The 13,799-nt window shown below is 31.2% G+C and overlaps 1 protein-coding gene across 5 annotated transcripts; it reads right to left on the bottom strand.

The window, feature by feature from the left end:
• Positions 1 to 600: 600 nt before the first annotated feature.
• On the bottom strand, positions 601 to 10,518 carry LOC129874919 (transcription factor TCP17-like). Of its 5 annotated transcripts, XM_055950306.1 has the most exons (3): positions 10,022 to 10,101; positions 1,924 to 2,489; positions 601 to 1,043 (listed from the first exon to the last, which is right to left on the bottom strand). In XM_055950306.1, exons 2-3 carry the CDS (start codon positions 2,444 to 2,446, stop codon positions 940 to 942), a joined length of 627 nt encoding a protein of 208 aa, XP_055806281.1. In that variant the 5' UTR covers positions 2,447 to 2,489; positions 10,022 to 10,101; the 3' UTR covers positions 601 to 939. The 5 variants fall into 5 exon arrangements, 4 of the variants coding, with proteins under 4 accessions (XP_055806281.1, XP_055806282.1, XP_055806285.1 ...); XM_055950307.1 differs by lacking the exon at positions 1,924 to 2,489 and having other exon boundaries at positions 929 to 1,043; positions 10,022 to 10,518; XR_008763034.1 differs by lacking the exons at positions 1,924 to 2,489; positions 10,022 to 10,101 and adding an exon at positions 1,249 to 1,913 and having other exon boundaries at positions 961 to 1,043.
• Positions 10,519 to 13,799: the final 3,281 nt, after the last annotated feature.

Below are 13,799 nucleotides of genomic sequence, written 5' to 3' on the forward strand. Positions count from 1 at the left end.
CCCTAACTATCTTTTATACCACTTCCACTTTTTGTTCTTCTTAATTACTATATCTCATTTTCATGGACCACAAACTATCTTTTCATTTGTTGCCACTTTGAGATTAAAGTCTAACATTACTCCTTCAAGGTGTATTTTGTTACTCCCAAGCAAAATTCCAAATTGCTACAAATCTATCACACATCTTTTAGAGACTCCATCAAGCTAGCCTTATGCCAATTTGTTATATCTATAGCTTGAGATTAACCATATTGCAATGTGAAATGAGCAAATATAAAGCTTTTTCATGACCCTTTTATTGTTCCCACCCTGTGTTCAGTATTTGCATTGGGTTCGATCAAATTTGAATTTGCACCGAAAAGTTAACAAAGGTGATTACGTATCCAAAAGGCCACGTTAACCCCAGATCTCTAATTAAAAATGAAGAGTACTTATCAGCCCCTTCACCACAATCCTTGGTGGTGTAATGATCGACCTGGTTTGGTTATATGTAAATAGTATCTTAAGAAGCAAAAAAGAAAAAAATGCAATGTGCAAATAATAAAAGGATGCCAATTGCCAAAAGATATTGCCACGTATATATATGTAGAGTACTATAAATTACCACCCAATAATTAACATTAGCTTATCAACCTTGTGTGCAATGTACACATACATACATTACAAGAAATGATCACAACTTGGTAGTTTAATTTCCGATCATTATTTAGCCTATGGTTTCATAATATAGGAAACAAATGTTGCTTATATCATACATATACCTTCTTCTTTTTTTTTCTAATTAAAATTCATCAATGAGATTAATTGGAGTAAACTGGAACTCCATACCCTTGTTGGTCTTCTTTTGTATCAAATATTTTAACAAATTATTGTGGATTGAAAAAATATTGTGGTAATCCTGCAGGTGGATACACAAGAACTTGTGAACTTGATGGTATATTATACATTGTTGAAGGCAAAGGCCGGCATAGCATTGAAGTTTTGAATTTCTTCGAGTTGTGGTATTGATAATCCATGATGACTTCCCAAATGAAGCAGAGACACTACGAGAAAAAAAGGCTTATTAGTGATCAAGATTTAGTGATGGGTTAAAAAACTGGATATCAACCCTAAGAACATACTTAATTACAAGAACAAGAATTAATTATTTTTTGTTCCCTAATTCTCGTTGTCAATAAATTAATATGAAAGATCCCATGTCAAGAGAGACTTATAGGCAAAAATCTTTATAATACAACAACAACGTACCTAGTGAAATCCCAGTAAGTGGGGTATGGGGAGGGTAGAGTGTGCGCAGACCTTACCACTACCTCGAGAAGGAAGAGAGGTTGTTTTCGAAAGACCCTCGACTCAAGTGCCTCAAACCCAAGTAAAAGAAGAAGAAGAAACAATAAAGAAAGCATAACAATTAATAAGAAAGACAAATGTGAAGTCTATAATAAAAAAACAACAATAATAACAGCAAAATAGTGTGATAATAGAGACGTACAATACACAACAAAATATGGTAATCCTCCACTAACCTTCATCCCTACTAACCTTTTACCTTAATACGTGTCCTCCACTCCTTCTTATCTAGGGTCATGTCCTCGGTAATATGGAGCTGTGCCAAATTTTATCCAAGCACCTCTCCCCAATATTTTTTCAGCCTATCTCTACCCCTCCGATTTCCCCCTACAACCAGCCTCTCATACCTCCTTACTGGGGCATCAACGCACCTCCTTTGCACATGTCCAAACCATCTCAGTCTCGCTTCCCTCATCTTGTCCGATTACCCCTACACCTTTTTATAATAACGACACCATTTGTCTTAACATATAATATAAATAACATGAAAGATCGATTTTATAGGGAAAAAAAGCATGGTTGTTAGGATAAAATGTTGGTCACAGAGAGGTGGTACAACATTAATATTGAAAATACCTGATTGAGAGGAGTAATTATTCTGATAAAGGCCAAAATTGAAGCTGTTGCTATTTCCCTTAAGAAGATTAGTTAGGTCAAGATTTCGAGAATCTAGTTTCACTTTATCTTCATCAGACACCACCATCTTCTCCTCGTCCTTCCTTGCATTAGTAGGACTCTTGAGCTTCAACAACTCGGTTAGAGGCAACCCGGTCCCTCCTATTGAAGGCATTTGAAGTGGAGATAATTCGTCGATTTCATGCTTAGCTTCATTAAGCAACCAATCAACAACTTTGCTTGGTTGATCAAGCCCTAATTTGTCTTGAAGATCATATAGTTGAAGGGCTGTGGGAACGGAGAGCCTAACTCTCCGATCCCTCAGCCCTTTCAACGTAAGAACTTTAGTATGGCGATCTTTCCCTCTAAATGCTCGTGGCACACGAACGATCCTTGGATCTTTAAATCTTGTCCATGATGTTGAATTTGGCCTTTTTGGAATCTTAGTAACGTTATCATTTGGATCTACTTCTCTAGTATTCATCTTTTGTGTATCATTCCTAATAAAATGTCTTTTTTGCAATTTTCTGTTTGATGGCCCAAAGAAGTATTAGTGTGAATTTAAGAAGAGTATACACATATACGTGCAATAAGATCTAACTTCTCTGCTGTTCATAATTAAAAGTAAGCCCTAAGTTTGAAATTAAAAAGTGGATAAGGTAATGAAAATTAATCACAAGCATTATAAGGACTTAAAGATAGAAATTAAATTGATCAAAGAAATGATAATACAAGGTAAATGGAAGAAACCTATAGTTCTTTTTTGCTTATCGAAAATAATGAGTAATAATTAATATCTGCTTATATAAAACGTAGGTATATGAAAGAAACATGGATATTATAAACTAATTTGCCCTAGCAATAGCAGATATATATAGAGAATATATGAAAGAAATGGAAAAAACCATGAGCCAGAGTATATATATAATTAATGAAGATTTTAAAGAGTTTTAATATAGTACGCAACATTTTTATTTTTTTAGAGAATATAAGTAATGAAGAATGTTCAATTTGAGAGAAGAAGATGCTTCAGTCCAACCGACCATGCTCTAATAGCAATAAGCATACCAAAACAATGGTTAATAGTGCGAGTGTGTGACACGTGTCCTTCACATCTCATTAGCTTTACGATATAAAATTATGTGTATTTGAAAATTTGTAATCGCAAACGTACATTTATTAATTTATAATAAAGAAAATATAAATATATGCGATATATCAATGTAACGCTTTAGAATATTTCGATATCTTAATTATGAACTATGATTTGCTTGTAAATTGGTATAACAATTGTGAAAATTTTGATAATTTTTAAAACTTGTGGATTTCATATTTATTAAGAAAAAAAAATACAACTTAAGAAATTCAAATTACATGTTCAAACAAAACTTCAACTTTCATATTAATCTAATTTCAAATTATACTTTAATATCACATCTCCAAACGGGTGAAGAACTGAAATGAATGGTCTTCACCCTTTGCTGAAAAGAGTAAAAATGTAATCCTGATGTCCTTAGCTACAATAAGGGGAAGGAGAAGAAGTTGATTATTTAACCCTTAATTAATTAATGAGAGGGACCAAACTGATATATCATCCCACCCCTTACATATATATTTGATACATAATTATATAATATTTAATTATTTATACAATATCAATATATTATTTATGTTGAGTTTTAAAGATGTAAATGAAAAATAAAAGGTTGTGACCTTTACGAAAGGTTGTGCCTTTTCTAAAGGATTGTGACCGTTCCGAAAGGTTGTGCCTTTTCTAAAGGGTTGTAACCGTTCCGAAATGTTATGACTTACTGAAAAGTTGTGACTTTTTTGAAAAATTACGACTTTTCTGAAAGGTTGTGACTTTTATGAAGGGTTGTGACTTTTTCGATAAGCCACAATAAACACTCGTTCACACTATCCTTTATTGTCTATAAATAAAGAATTTTCCTTTTATTTTTAAAACATCAAATTTCTCTCTCTTCTGCATATATTTTCTTACAAACAAAGTAGAGTCTTTGTGATTTTGTTGCTGACTTTTGAGTTTGCTGAAATTATTGAAGTTTGAGGTACCGCTAATTCTTTAATAGTTTATCTGTTCTATCTTGACAGAAAATAATCCGTAACCTCAGGTACATTGAAGGGATTAAATTCTTTAAGGACATATAGTGAATTCTCTAGATTCAAATACTGTTTTTATTGTTCTTTTTATTATTTCTGATTTGATAACTTTATTACAGAAATAACAATATATACATATAATCATTTTTGTTAAAATTCTTTCTTTTATCGCTTGTACATTTATAAGAAGCCCGTTATATTTTTTACACTGCATATAGTGGTTAAAGTAGATTCTATATTATCACAGATTGGAATATATTGATCGATAAGGTAAAAAGTGTTCACAAAATCAGTATATATAGGTAAGGTTCCCATTATTAAATATTCTTCCGGCAGTCCCACAGTCCACAGCCGCAATTCCCACCGACCCATGACTAAAAAGAAACATTCTTTCGTAAATTTTATAATGTTAAATAATTAATAACTTGTTTTGTTTTTTTTAAATTACAATTTTTTTAAAAAATTTATTAATTTCAAATACATCAATAAACCTCCAGATATATCATCAGATATTCTAATACATAAAAGAGGAATGAATGGAATAAAGAGGTATTAAAGAGGGAATAAGATATCTGAATACATAGGAGAAGAATGTATCCGAAAGAGAGGAATGTATCAGCGAAAAGGGAGTGACGTATTAGAGAGGGAATTTTTGAAATACTTTTAAATTGTAAAATTTTTTAGAAATTATGATAAAATAAGATGTGTATTTAGATAATTTTTCATAAAATAATATAGAGCTATAAGAAAATCTTTTATCTTAGACTTTTTCATCTCTTTTCTTTCAATGATATTTATGCGCATTTATCAGATGATGGTTAGTGAATTCCGTGTACAAATTCTCCTTTTTCATTTCCCTTTATTTCTTCTGAAGTTAGTTTACTTCTTGTTCAAACATCTACTTCACCCTTTTCATGTCAGTAGAGAAAAGAAGAAAAGAATTCTTGGCCCAAAACACAACGTAGAGATTTGATCTGCACGCCAAAGCATATATAGGAAGGTTGTGCCTAATTGAAGTGGTGGGACTTTGGGAATGTTAAAAGGTACGGAATGATAAAGACGACTACTACGTATTTATAAGATTTAAGCACGACGTGTTCCTACCCGAGCATAAATAGATAAATGAATAAGCACGACGAGTTCATAAGGGTTATTCATAATTACATTTCTACAACGTAAAGGAATTCCCACCAAAGAAGGATCACAAGTTATTTACATGCATCTTGAATAGCAGGAGATAATATCTCATGTCGTCATTCAACAAAGGATATTTCTCTTACAAAGACACTTTTCTTTGTTTTATAACTCAAAAGTCACTCAACTATTGGTATTTCACCTTCAAAGTCACCCAATCAATATAAATTATTTTTTTGTTAAATAAATTTGCTGACATGGAGTTTTAGAGTCACCTGGACACAGATCCTTTCTCTTTGGTACAACTTCCTTTGCGTGTTCTCGGTGAGGTCCTTTCTTCTGCTTCCGAGGACACTCCTTCGGGAGCAGGGGCGAAACCATGATTTCAACTTTATGGGTTTTGGAATCTAAACGATGACTTCAAGTATTATTAATTGAGTTCTAAACTTAATATTTGTACATATTTAATTAATTTCTCTACATAAATATACTATTTGAGCAAAAATTACTGGATTCTGAACCAGTATCCGGGCGCCTAGCTCCACCCTTGTTATCCTTGACAACTCCTCTCTTCCCTAGATCCTTCCACCAAATGTCCTTTTCTACAAGCGCCATGCACTCTAGACAAATTTTTATTTTTTGAGAAGGACGCTCTAGCCAATTTTACCCAATACAACTTTACTAGCTAGGTGCAGTTGTAATGTGATTCAAGTTTCTTGCCTATAATCCCCCTCCATTCTTTCTTAAATAACCTTTTCGAACTTTACCAAATGAAAGTTTTTTTTTTCTCCCTTGCCTTTTCTTTCTTAAATAATCTTTTCGAACCTTACCAAATGAAAGGTTTTTTTCTCCCTTGCCTTCTCATAGAGAGCCCCTCCTAATTTCAACTCTGCAACCAAGAATCTTTGTCAGTCATTGAATGCTTAGAACTTCATTGACTGCGTATAGAAACTTTTTTGGTAAATTATATGCAATACAAAAGCAGCCGGAAAAAAACAACAGAATGAGTCTCAGATACTTCAGTTATGTCTCCACTGCATCTCAAAAAATTAATGTGTCATCAGCAATTCAGTATAAAAAATGTGTGACATGTCTTCTTGATCGCCGTCTATGTCCAAACTCTTATATCATCACTCCATCACCAAAACAGTTTACAAGGAGTCCAAACCTTGCCTGGTCTCAATTCTTTTCAGGCATTTGTTGACAATTGAAACAGCATTAATTAGTGATTTGTAATTAGCAGTTTTCTAATGATTTCCCATAGGTTGGTCTCCACTTAACAATAAAGTATATGCTTCTCTCAAGGATAATGTTCTGAAATCCCTCAATTCTTCTATACCACATATCTTTGGTGTCAAAGCAATAAAGGAAGCATTGAAGCCCTTTTGGAAGTCTTGAACAGAACAAAAATGAAAATGACTTGCAGCATTACGTATATATCCTATGACAATTTGCCAACATTTTCTCGGAAAAAGGCCATGGTGAAACATTAAGTAACCTTAATTCCTTCATAACGCTTAGTAATATTACCTACCTCCTCCTCCAGGAATGGTCCATGCAGCCAATCCCTTTCTTTTTCAATGAAGACATACATATTCTCATATATAAAAGAGAGTCTCAAGAGTTCCCTGTAAAGATTCTAGTAAAATTTCAATTCCATTTTGATTTCTTCTAGATCCTTTATCACTTTGCAGTTTTAGCTAGCTAGTTGATGTTATCAAATTCTGTTAGATTTGTCATCTTTGAAAATTATGGTGTTGTCGTCTTTTTAAGCAACCATAGACAGATAAATTTTCACCTTCATGTTCTTTCCTCATCTCTGGTAGCTTCCTTGAAATCCTTTGATCAGTAGTTTTCTGTGCAAACTCTTCATCCTCTTTAAGATCTGATTTATACTGTTAATTTTCTCCATAATCTGGTACTTCATTCTATTCTGCGAAAAATATTCAAGTTCCATTCTCTTCTTCTCAAGTTTTAACTTTTGAGCCAATAAGAAGCTTGGTTGCCTTCTACTTCAAAAACAAGGATCCTTCCTTTTAACTTTGGTGAAACCATCTACCACTAACTACATGTTTTTGAATTTAAAGTAGCTGCCTTTTTCCCACTGTCCAAATGAGATCACAGTAGATTTGTCATCTGTGGAAATTTTAAGCAAGATGTTTCTGGTTAAGTTCAAAAATTGTATGTATAGACGGATTGGTTGATACTTCTTAAAACATCATCTCATTCAGTAGAGTATAGGAAGCCATCAATTCTAGATGTTACAACAAAGTCTTAACTCCTTTAATGTAAAGTTCTCACCGTGAATGAAATATATACAATGACTTTGTCTTGTATACCGAATACTATTTTAGATATAGGAAATTGTAGTGTTGGTCTTCTTTCTTCCTAGAATTTGGTCATATAAAAACTTCCTCTGTGACCCATGGGAATCCCCAAAGTTCCCTCACTGCTAGAAGTTCAAACCACAGTCCTCCCTTTCCCAGATTGCACATACGTAAGCAAACAAACAGTAAACAATTGTGATATGACTCATTATGTTAACTGGTAAATAATGGTTACTAAGTTACAGATTTTGCAAGTACACATCATCTACCTTAGAGTCAAAATCATAATGTGAAAGAGTAAAACCACGGAGTACAATCTAACTAGGGTGCCGCTTAAGCTCCTAACACTATTTACCCCAACGGTAAAATTTTGACTTCAAGGGCTACCTTAGGATAACCAGGAAAAATCCAACATCACGAGCCAACCGTAGATGTTTTGATGGAATCTCAACCCCAACACATATTTTGTAAGCTAGATGTCTAGTTAGTCTTTTCAGTTGGAACTTTCTAACCCCTGTAAATTGCCCAGAGAAGTTTTTGGAATTTTTTATCTTCCTAGTTATAGCATAGTCTTTTATTTTTTGTTTATGGAGCTAGCAAAATTAAATCCCCCTCTTTTGTACTATGTTCTATTTGCATTTTCTTGATGCCTTAGTTCATTAAAAAAGATAAGGTACCCCTTGAAGGCTATGTAATACATAAAAAAAAATTGGGATATATTCTGCTATCTCAATTGCTCTAAAAGCATCCCTTTTTCACTAGAATTGCATTCGTGGACGTCTAACATTTTTAGCTTTTGTACTCTTCAGTGTAATGTTTGTACAATTTTATATGATAGACTTTCTCTATAACAGTTTACCAAATTCTTTCTTTGAAGTATTTCATTTGCAATTTATTTTTTATGATTTGCACCGGGTGTCCGAGTCTCTTAGAGAGCCGACTAATCCCGAGGGTGCACAGGCCCTCGGCAAGGATTTTCCCGCAAGTGCACCCCGATTAATTCAGGTTTTTACCCAGTCCGATGGCCCTCATAAATTGTTTGCACCCAGTGGGTTTCGAACTTGAGACCTTGAAAGGGAGAAAACCCCAAGGCTCAAGTCAATTGCCACCAGGCCAATCCCTGAGGGTTATCTCATTTGCAATTTAAAGATTAAATCCGAAACAGATTATATTCCTTAAATTGGTGAACTCATGCTTCATCCTTCAACGAAGGATATGATAGAGAACCTAGCTTTTTTTATCCTATCACAATATCAATCAATATCATGTATCTGTCTCCACTCCTTATTCAAAGCTAACCATGCATTGACTAATCGCTCTAACAAGAAGTTCTAACTTCATGAAATGAAAACACAGATTGAAAACCAACGCCTAATCATTTCATTGTGCATTTGGCATGGCAAGACTCGTTTGTTTTTCCGGAATTTTTCCCGTATTTAGTTACTCCCCTAAACTTCCATCACATATGAGCAGATGTCATTTTCCTTTATATCTATATACCAACTCCTATATATTGCACATTACTTGCTTCAATCAACCAGTTATACATTGCTATATATCCACTCTTAATATCAAAATTATCACCAAAACGTCATCCTCATATATACCTTATTCTACAACTTGTAGGATTACTATATATCACCCACTTTTATATGCAACCAGCCACTGTTCTCCCACTGAATATACTTTCATGAAGAATATTTTTCCAAAGAAAGCATACCTAACAGAATAAATCGATAATTGCACTAGAACTAATACTCCCTCCACCCAGTTAAGTGTTTTAATTTGGTTGGATATGAAGTTTAAGAAATAAAAAGGAGAACATATGTATAATCCTTCTTTTAAATCTTGTAGTATTAAACTTGCTAGTTAGAATGTTGAAATTGAAAAACTCAATATAAATATATATAAAAAGAGACACTCTTTCTCTTTTTGAGACAGATAAAAAAAGAAAAGTAAAACATTAAAGTTAAGACAGAGAGTTACACCTTGTTTGGATGGTTGTTACTCGTTGTATTATATTGTTAATTTAAATATTATATTTATTTTGATTATTACTTAAATTTTATTATATCATTTCATTTAAATATATAGTTAGATAACGATAAAAAGTTTCATTTTGTGTAACGACCAATTTGGTGTTATCATATGGTGATCTTCATATCTTCTTATGATTTTGTCCTTACTTATTATTTAATAATCCAATTTTATTTTTTAACATATCTTTTTATAATAGCTCTACTCGTATCGTGCTTTTCTTATAGTTTTATCATTCAAATTATAAATATATATATAATGACATAGAACATACAATTTATTCAAACGTTATCCTAATACAACACAATACAATATTATCAATACAATATAATATAATATGGTATGATATATGAAACAAAAAGTTAACAACCATCCAAACAAAGTGTTGCCAAAAGCTCGAAAATTAGAGAGGAAAAATAAGCAATATCGGATATAGGTACCTTCATTTCTGGTATCCACCACCAATAACATTATAATCTTCTTCAACTTTAGCAGTCAAGTACGGCTTCGGAAAATCATTAACATCAAATGTCTTCTCCTTCATCATTTTCTCAACATCAGCTTTTTTAAGAACAGTTCGCCTTATAGGAGGACGATTACGCCGCTGATCACGAGAGAAGTACTTGATATCGTATACGGTATCGGGATTTGACGAAGGGATTATAGCTTGAGCTTGTGCTGTAGCAGGGGAGAAAACTCTGTACTCTGTAGCTTTTGGTAAGGCGGATACATATTCTGGACTCGATTGTGGTCCTGTTATCTCCCATGGCTTTTTCAAGTACCGTTTTAGAGTTTGGATCAGTGATTTTCCTGCCGACGCCATTGTTACAAGTTTTTTTTTTTTTTTTGTGATTCGATTCTCTGCGAATTGCGATTTTGTATTGGGGAGGAGCAAAGGTAGGTGTGCAGTTCTAGAAATGGAAGTTCTTTCTAGAATTCTCTTCTTTTTTTAAAAAAAAAAGGAAAAGAAAAAGAAAAAGAAAAAAGAAATTCGTATTAATAGAAATTTACGGGTGTTTATGAATGAAAATTTCAAATTCTAACTAATAATTGGAAATGCCTACATATTCAAATATATTTATTTGTTTTTATGAGTAAAGTAATTCATATTTTATATTCACTCTATTTTAATTTGTTTATCTTACATTTATTTTTTAGTCACTTTATAAAAAGAATATCTCTTTTCTTTATTTGATCATTTTTTAATTTTACTTTCCACATAATATGTTTGCAAAAAAATTAAAGATATTTTAATATATTCTACTTATTTTTAATTTAAGACTATAAAATTTATTAGACTTATTTACTTTTTTAAACTCTGTCTCAAATCTAAATAAGACAGACTATTGAAACGGAGAAAGTATTTGCCTGTATTTATAAAAGTCTATTCTTTTTTAATTTTTTTATTCAATAATAACAACATAATTAATGTAATCTTATTAATGGAGTATGATAAAGATAATATGTACGGAAGCCTTATCATCACATGGCGGTAGAAAAGTTATTTCGATGAATACATGAGGGAAGAAAACCATGATAAAATATCAAATAAGGCATGACAAAACACACTACTACACACTACTACAAATTGAGTCAAAACCGACAGAAAGGATCAATTTTCTTAAGGAAAATCAACAGAGTAAGTCGTTTTTTAAGAAATATACATAAAAATATAGCTATTTGGAATTAAATCCGAGTATTTTCTATGGCTTTGGATAATCTACTACTCGACCATCCATACTTTTTAATTAAATATTTTCATCATTTTTATTTATACTCTTCAATTATAAATTTACACTTTAAAAATTAATAGTCCCACAATTTTTGTAAAAAATGAAGAGACTGCATCGATTTTCTTTAAAAACATATTTTTAAAAAAATTGTATTTTTTGCGCAAAAAAAACGTCCATCGATCAGTCTTCTATTAAAAAAACAAAAAGATGGACTAGATAATCTTTTCCTTGCTTTTTTAGATTGATCTTGTCCGACAATTTTTTATCCCTTGATTTTTGCATTGTTTTTAATAGTGGCATTCTTAAAAAAAATAATAATCATATCAAAATAATACGATAATCAAAGTAAAAATAAATAGTAACTGAAATCGAAGAAACAAGAAACTACAAAAGTAATACTACGATTATTAGTATAGAAGAATAAGTGATACAACACAAATTACATACCAATCTTCTATCGTAATATGTTTCCTCCACAATCTTCTATCTAAGACCATGTCTTTGGTAAGCTGAAGTTGTATAATCATGTTTTGTTTAATTATCTCTTTTCAATACTTTTTCATCATATCTCTACCTCTCCTGAAACCATTTATAGCCAACCACTTACACCTCTGCACTAGGATATTTGTGCATCTCATTTTTACATGTTCGAAACCACTTAATCTCATATCCCGTATTTTATCCTCCACCAAGTCCACTTGCATCTTATCTGATATCTTAATTTTTAGTCTTATCTTTCTTACTATGTCTATTCATCTATCTCGATATCCTCCTTCCATAATTTTTATTTTTTGAACGTGAGAGTTTGATTGGCCTTTAAATTTTGGTGGCACCTTCTTGTCACGCAAGACTTTGGATGCTATCCTCCATTTCATTCATCCTATACCAATACAATCTCCCCATTACCTTGGATAATAGAACCAAGATATTTAAAACTTTATTTATTTCAAATACCCCCTGAACTATGACCGAAATTTCAGTCACACCTTAATTTAACTAAGGTCCTATTACCTCCCCCCCTTTGACTCTTTTTTTTTGCATTTTCGTGCACCTTTTGTGTTGGCGTTACACCTTCAACCAAGTAAGTTGGTTGTGTTTGTACACACTCACCGTCACGTCAGTAATTATTTTTATTTTTAAAATAAAATAAATTTTATTTTTTTAAGTTTTTAGTTCTTTTTAAATCTTTTTATTTTCTTTATCTTGTACTTAAATTAAGTTAATACACATACTTTTTATTTTAATAAAAAAATCTTGTATGTAAACTTTTTAAAATTGTTTTTTACCTTCATTCATTATATTTTCTCTTTTATTTTTCTATTAATTTTATTTACTCTTGTTATTTTCTTTGTCTTTCTTTTTTGATCCAATTTTAAATTTAATTCCAAATGCTTGTATTACAAATTATTTAATTTCGAATGGCTATCAAAATAATTTTAAAAAATCAAATAAAACATAAAAAAATTAAAACGCTAAAATTAAAGAATACTTTTTTAATTTTTTTTTTAAAGAATCCACATAATGTTTTAAAAATAATTAAAAGTGAAAAGATAAGAAATTAATGAAAGAAAAAAATTAAAAAATTTAAAGTGAGGAAGAAATTAAAATAAATATTTTGCATAGAAACAAATGATAATAATTAAATATATATGTAGGTTTTAATATCAATAATTATTTATACTAACTAATTATAAAGTTACCAATTAAAAAAAGACATGTGTCCAATTTTTTCAACCATCACTTGCCTTCAAGAGATTGTGCACACTCTCTGTGCCGCATCAGCTTTTAGGATGTATTTATTCTATTTTAAAATAATTCAGGGAAATAATAAGACCCTAATAAAGTTAAAGCGTGTCTCAGAAATTTCGATCATAATTGAGAATGATATTTATGCATTATCCCTTCAACCGAAAAATAGCTAAAAATGTACATTTTTTTCTTAAATTATTATCACCAGTTGCTCTAAAACAAAGAAGAATCATCCCATATTGCTCTTGAACTATTTGAAATAGCACAACTTTTTTCTTTCATTTAAAGTTGGGTCAAGTGTTTATGGAATGAATTTGACTGTTTTAAATGACAAAGTTTACCTAATGTAATTTTATATAAACCGTAATTATTTGTATTATTTTTTTAACTAAATATTTTTTCTACTACTTCCTTTTAAAACTATTATACCAGCGGATCTCTATTGAAACTTTTGATAACTTAAAGTTGCGGTAAGTAATATAACATATCAAGATATAATAATATAACATACCAAGATATAAATGAAGTTTATTATATCATTCTTAGAGCTAGTAAAATAAATTCATTATTAATGCAAAAAAATAATTTTTAAATATTCATATAAGAAAAGATGCGCGCATGATATATTATATAAAGAAGATAAGAAGTGTTTACACTACTTATTTTCTTATATGCTATTTTATATGTCTTGCACATTCACCCCCAACCCAACCTCCCAAAAAAAAAATACAAAAGA

The sequence above is a fragment of the Solanum dulcamara genome, chromosome 11, assembly GCF_947179165.1.
Source record: "Solanum dulcamara chromosome 11, daSolDulc1.2, whole genome shotgun sequence".
Lineage (NCBI taxonomy): Eukaryota > Viridiplantae > Streptophyta > Magnoliopsida > Solanales > Solanaceae > Solanum > Solanum dulcamara.

Bases quoted from the DNA above. Each gene is read 5' to 3' on its own strand.
- LOC129874919 (XM_055950306.1), bottom strand. From the start codon at position 2,446: ATGAATACTAGAGAAGTAGATCCAAATGATAACGTTACTAAGATTCCA. The intron at 1,044-1,923 runs GTATTTTCAATA...TTTTTCTCGTAG, and splicing joins TAATTACTCCTCTCAATCAG to TGTCTCTGCTTCATTTGGGA.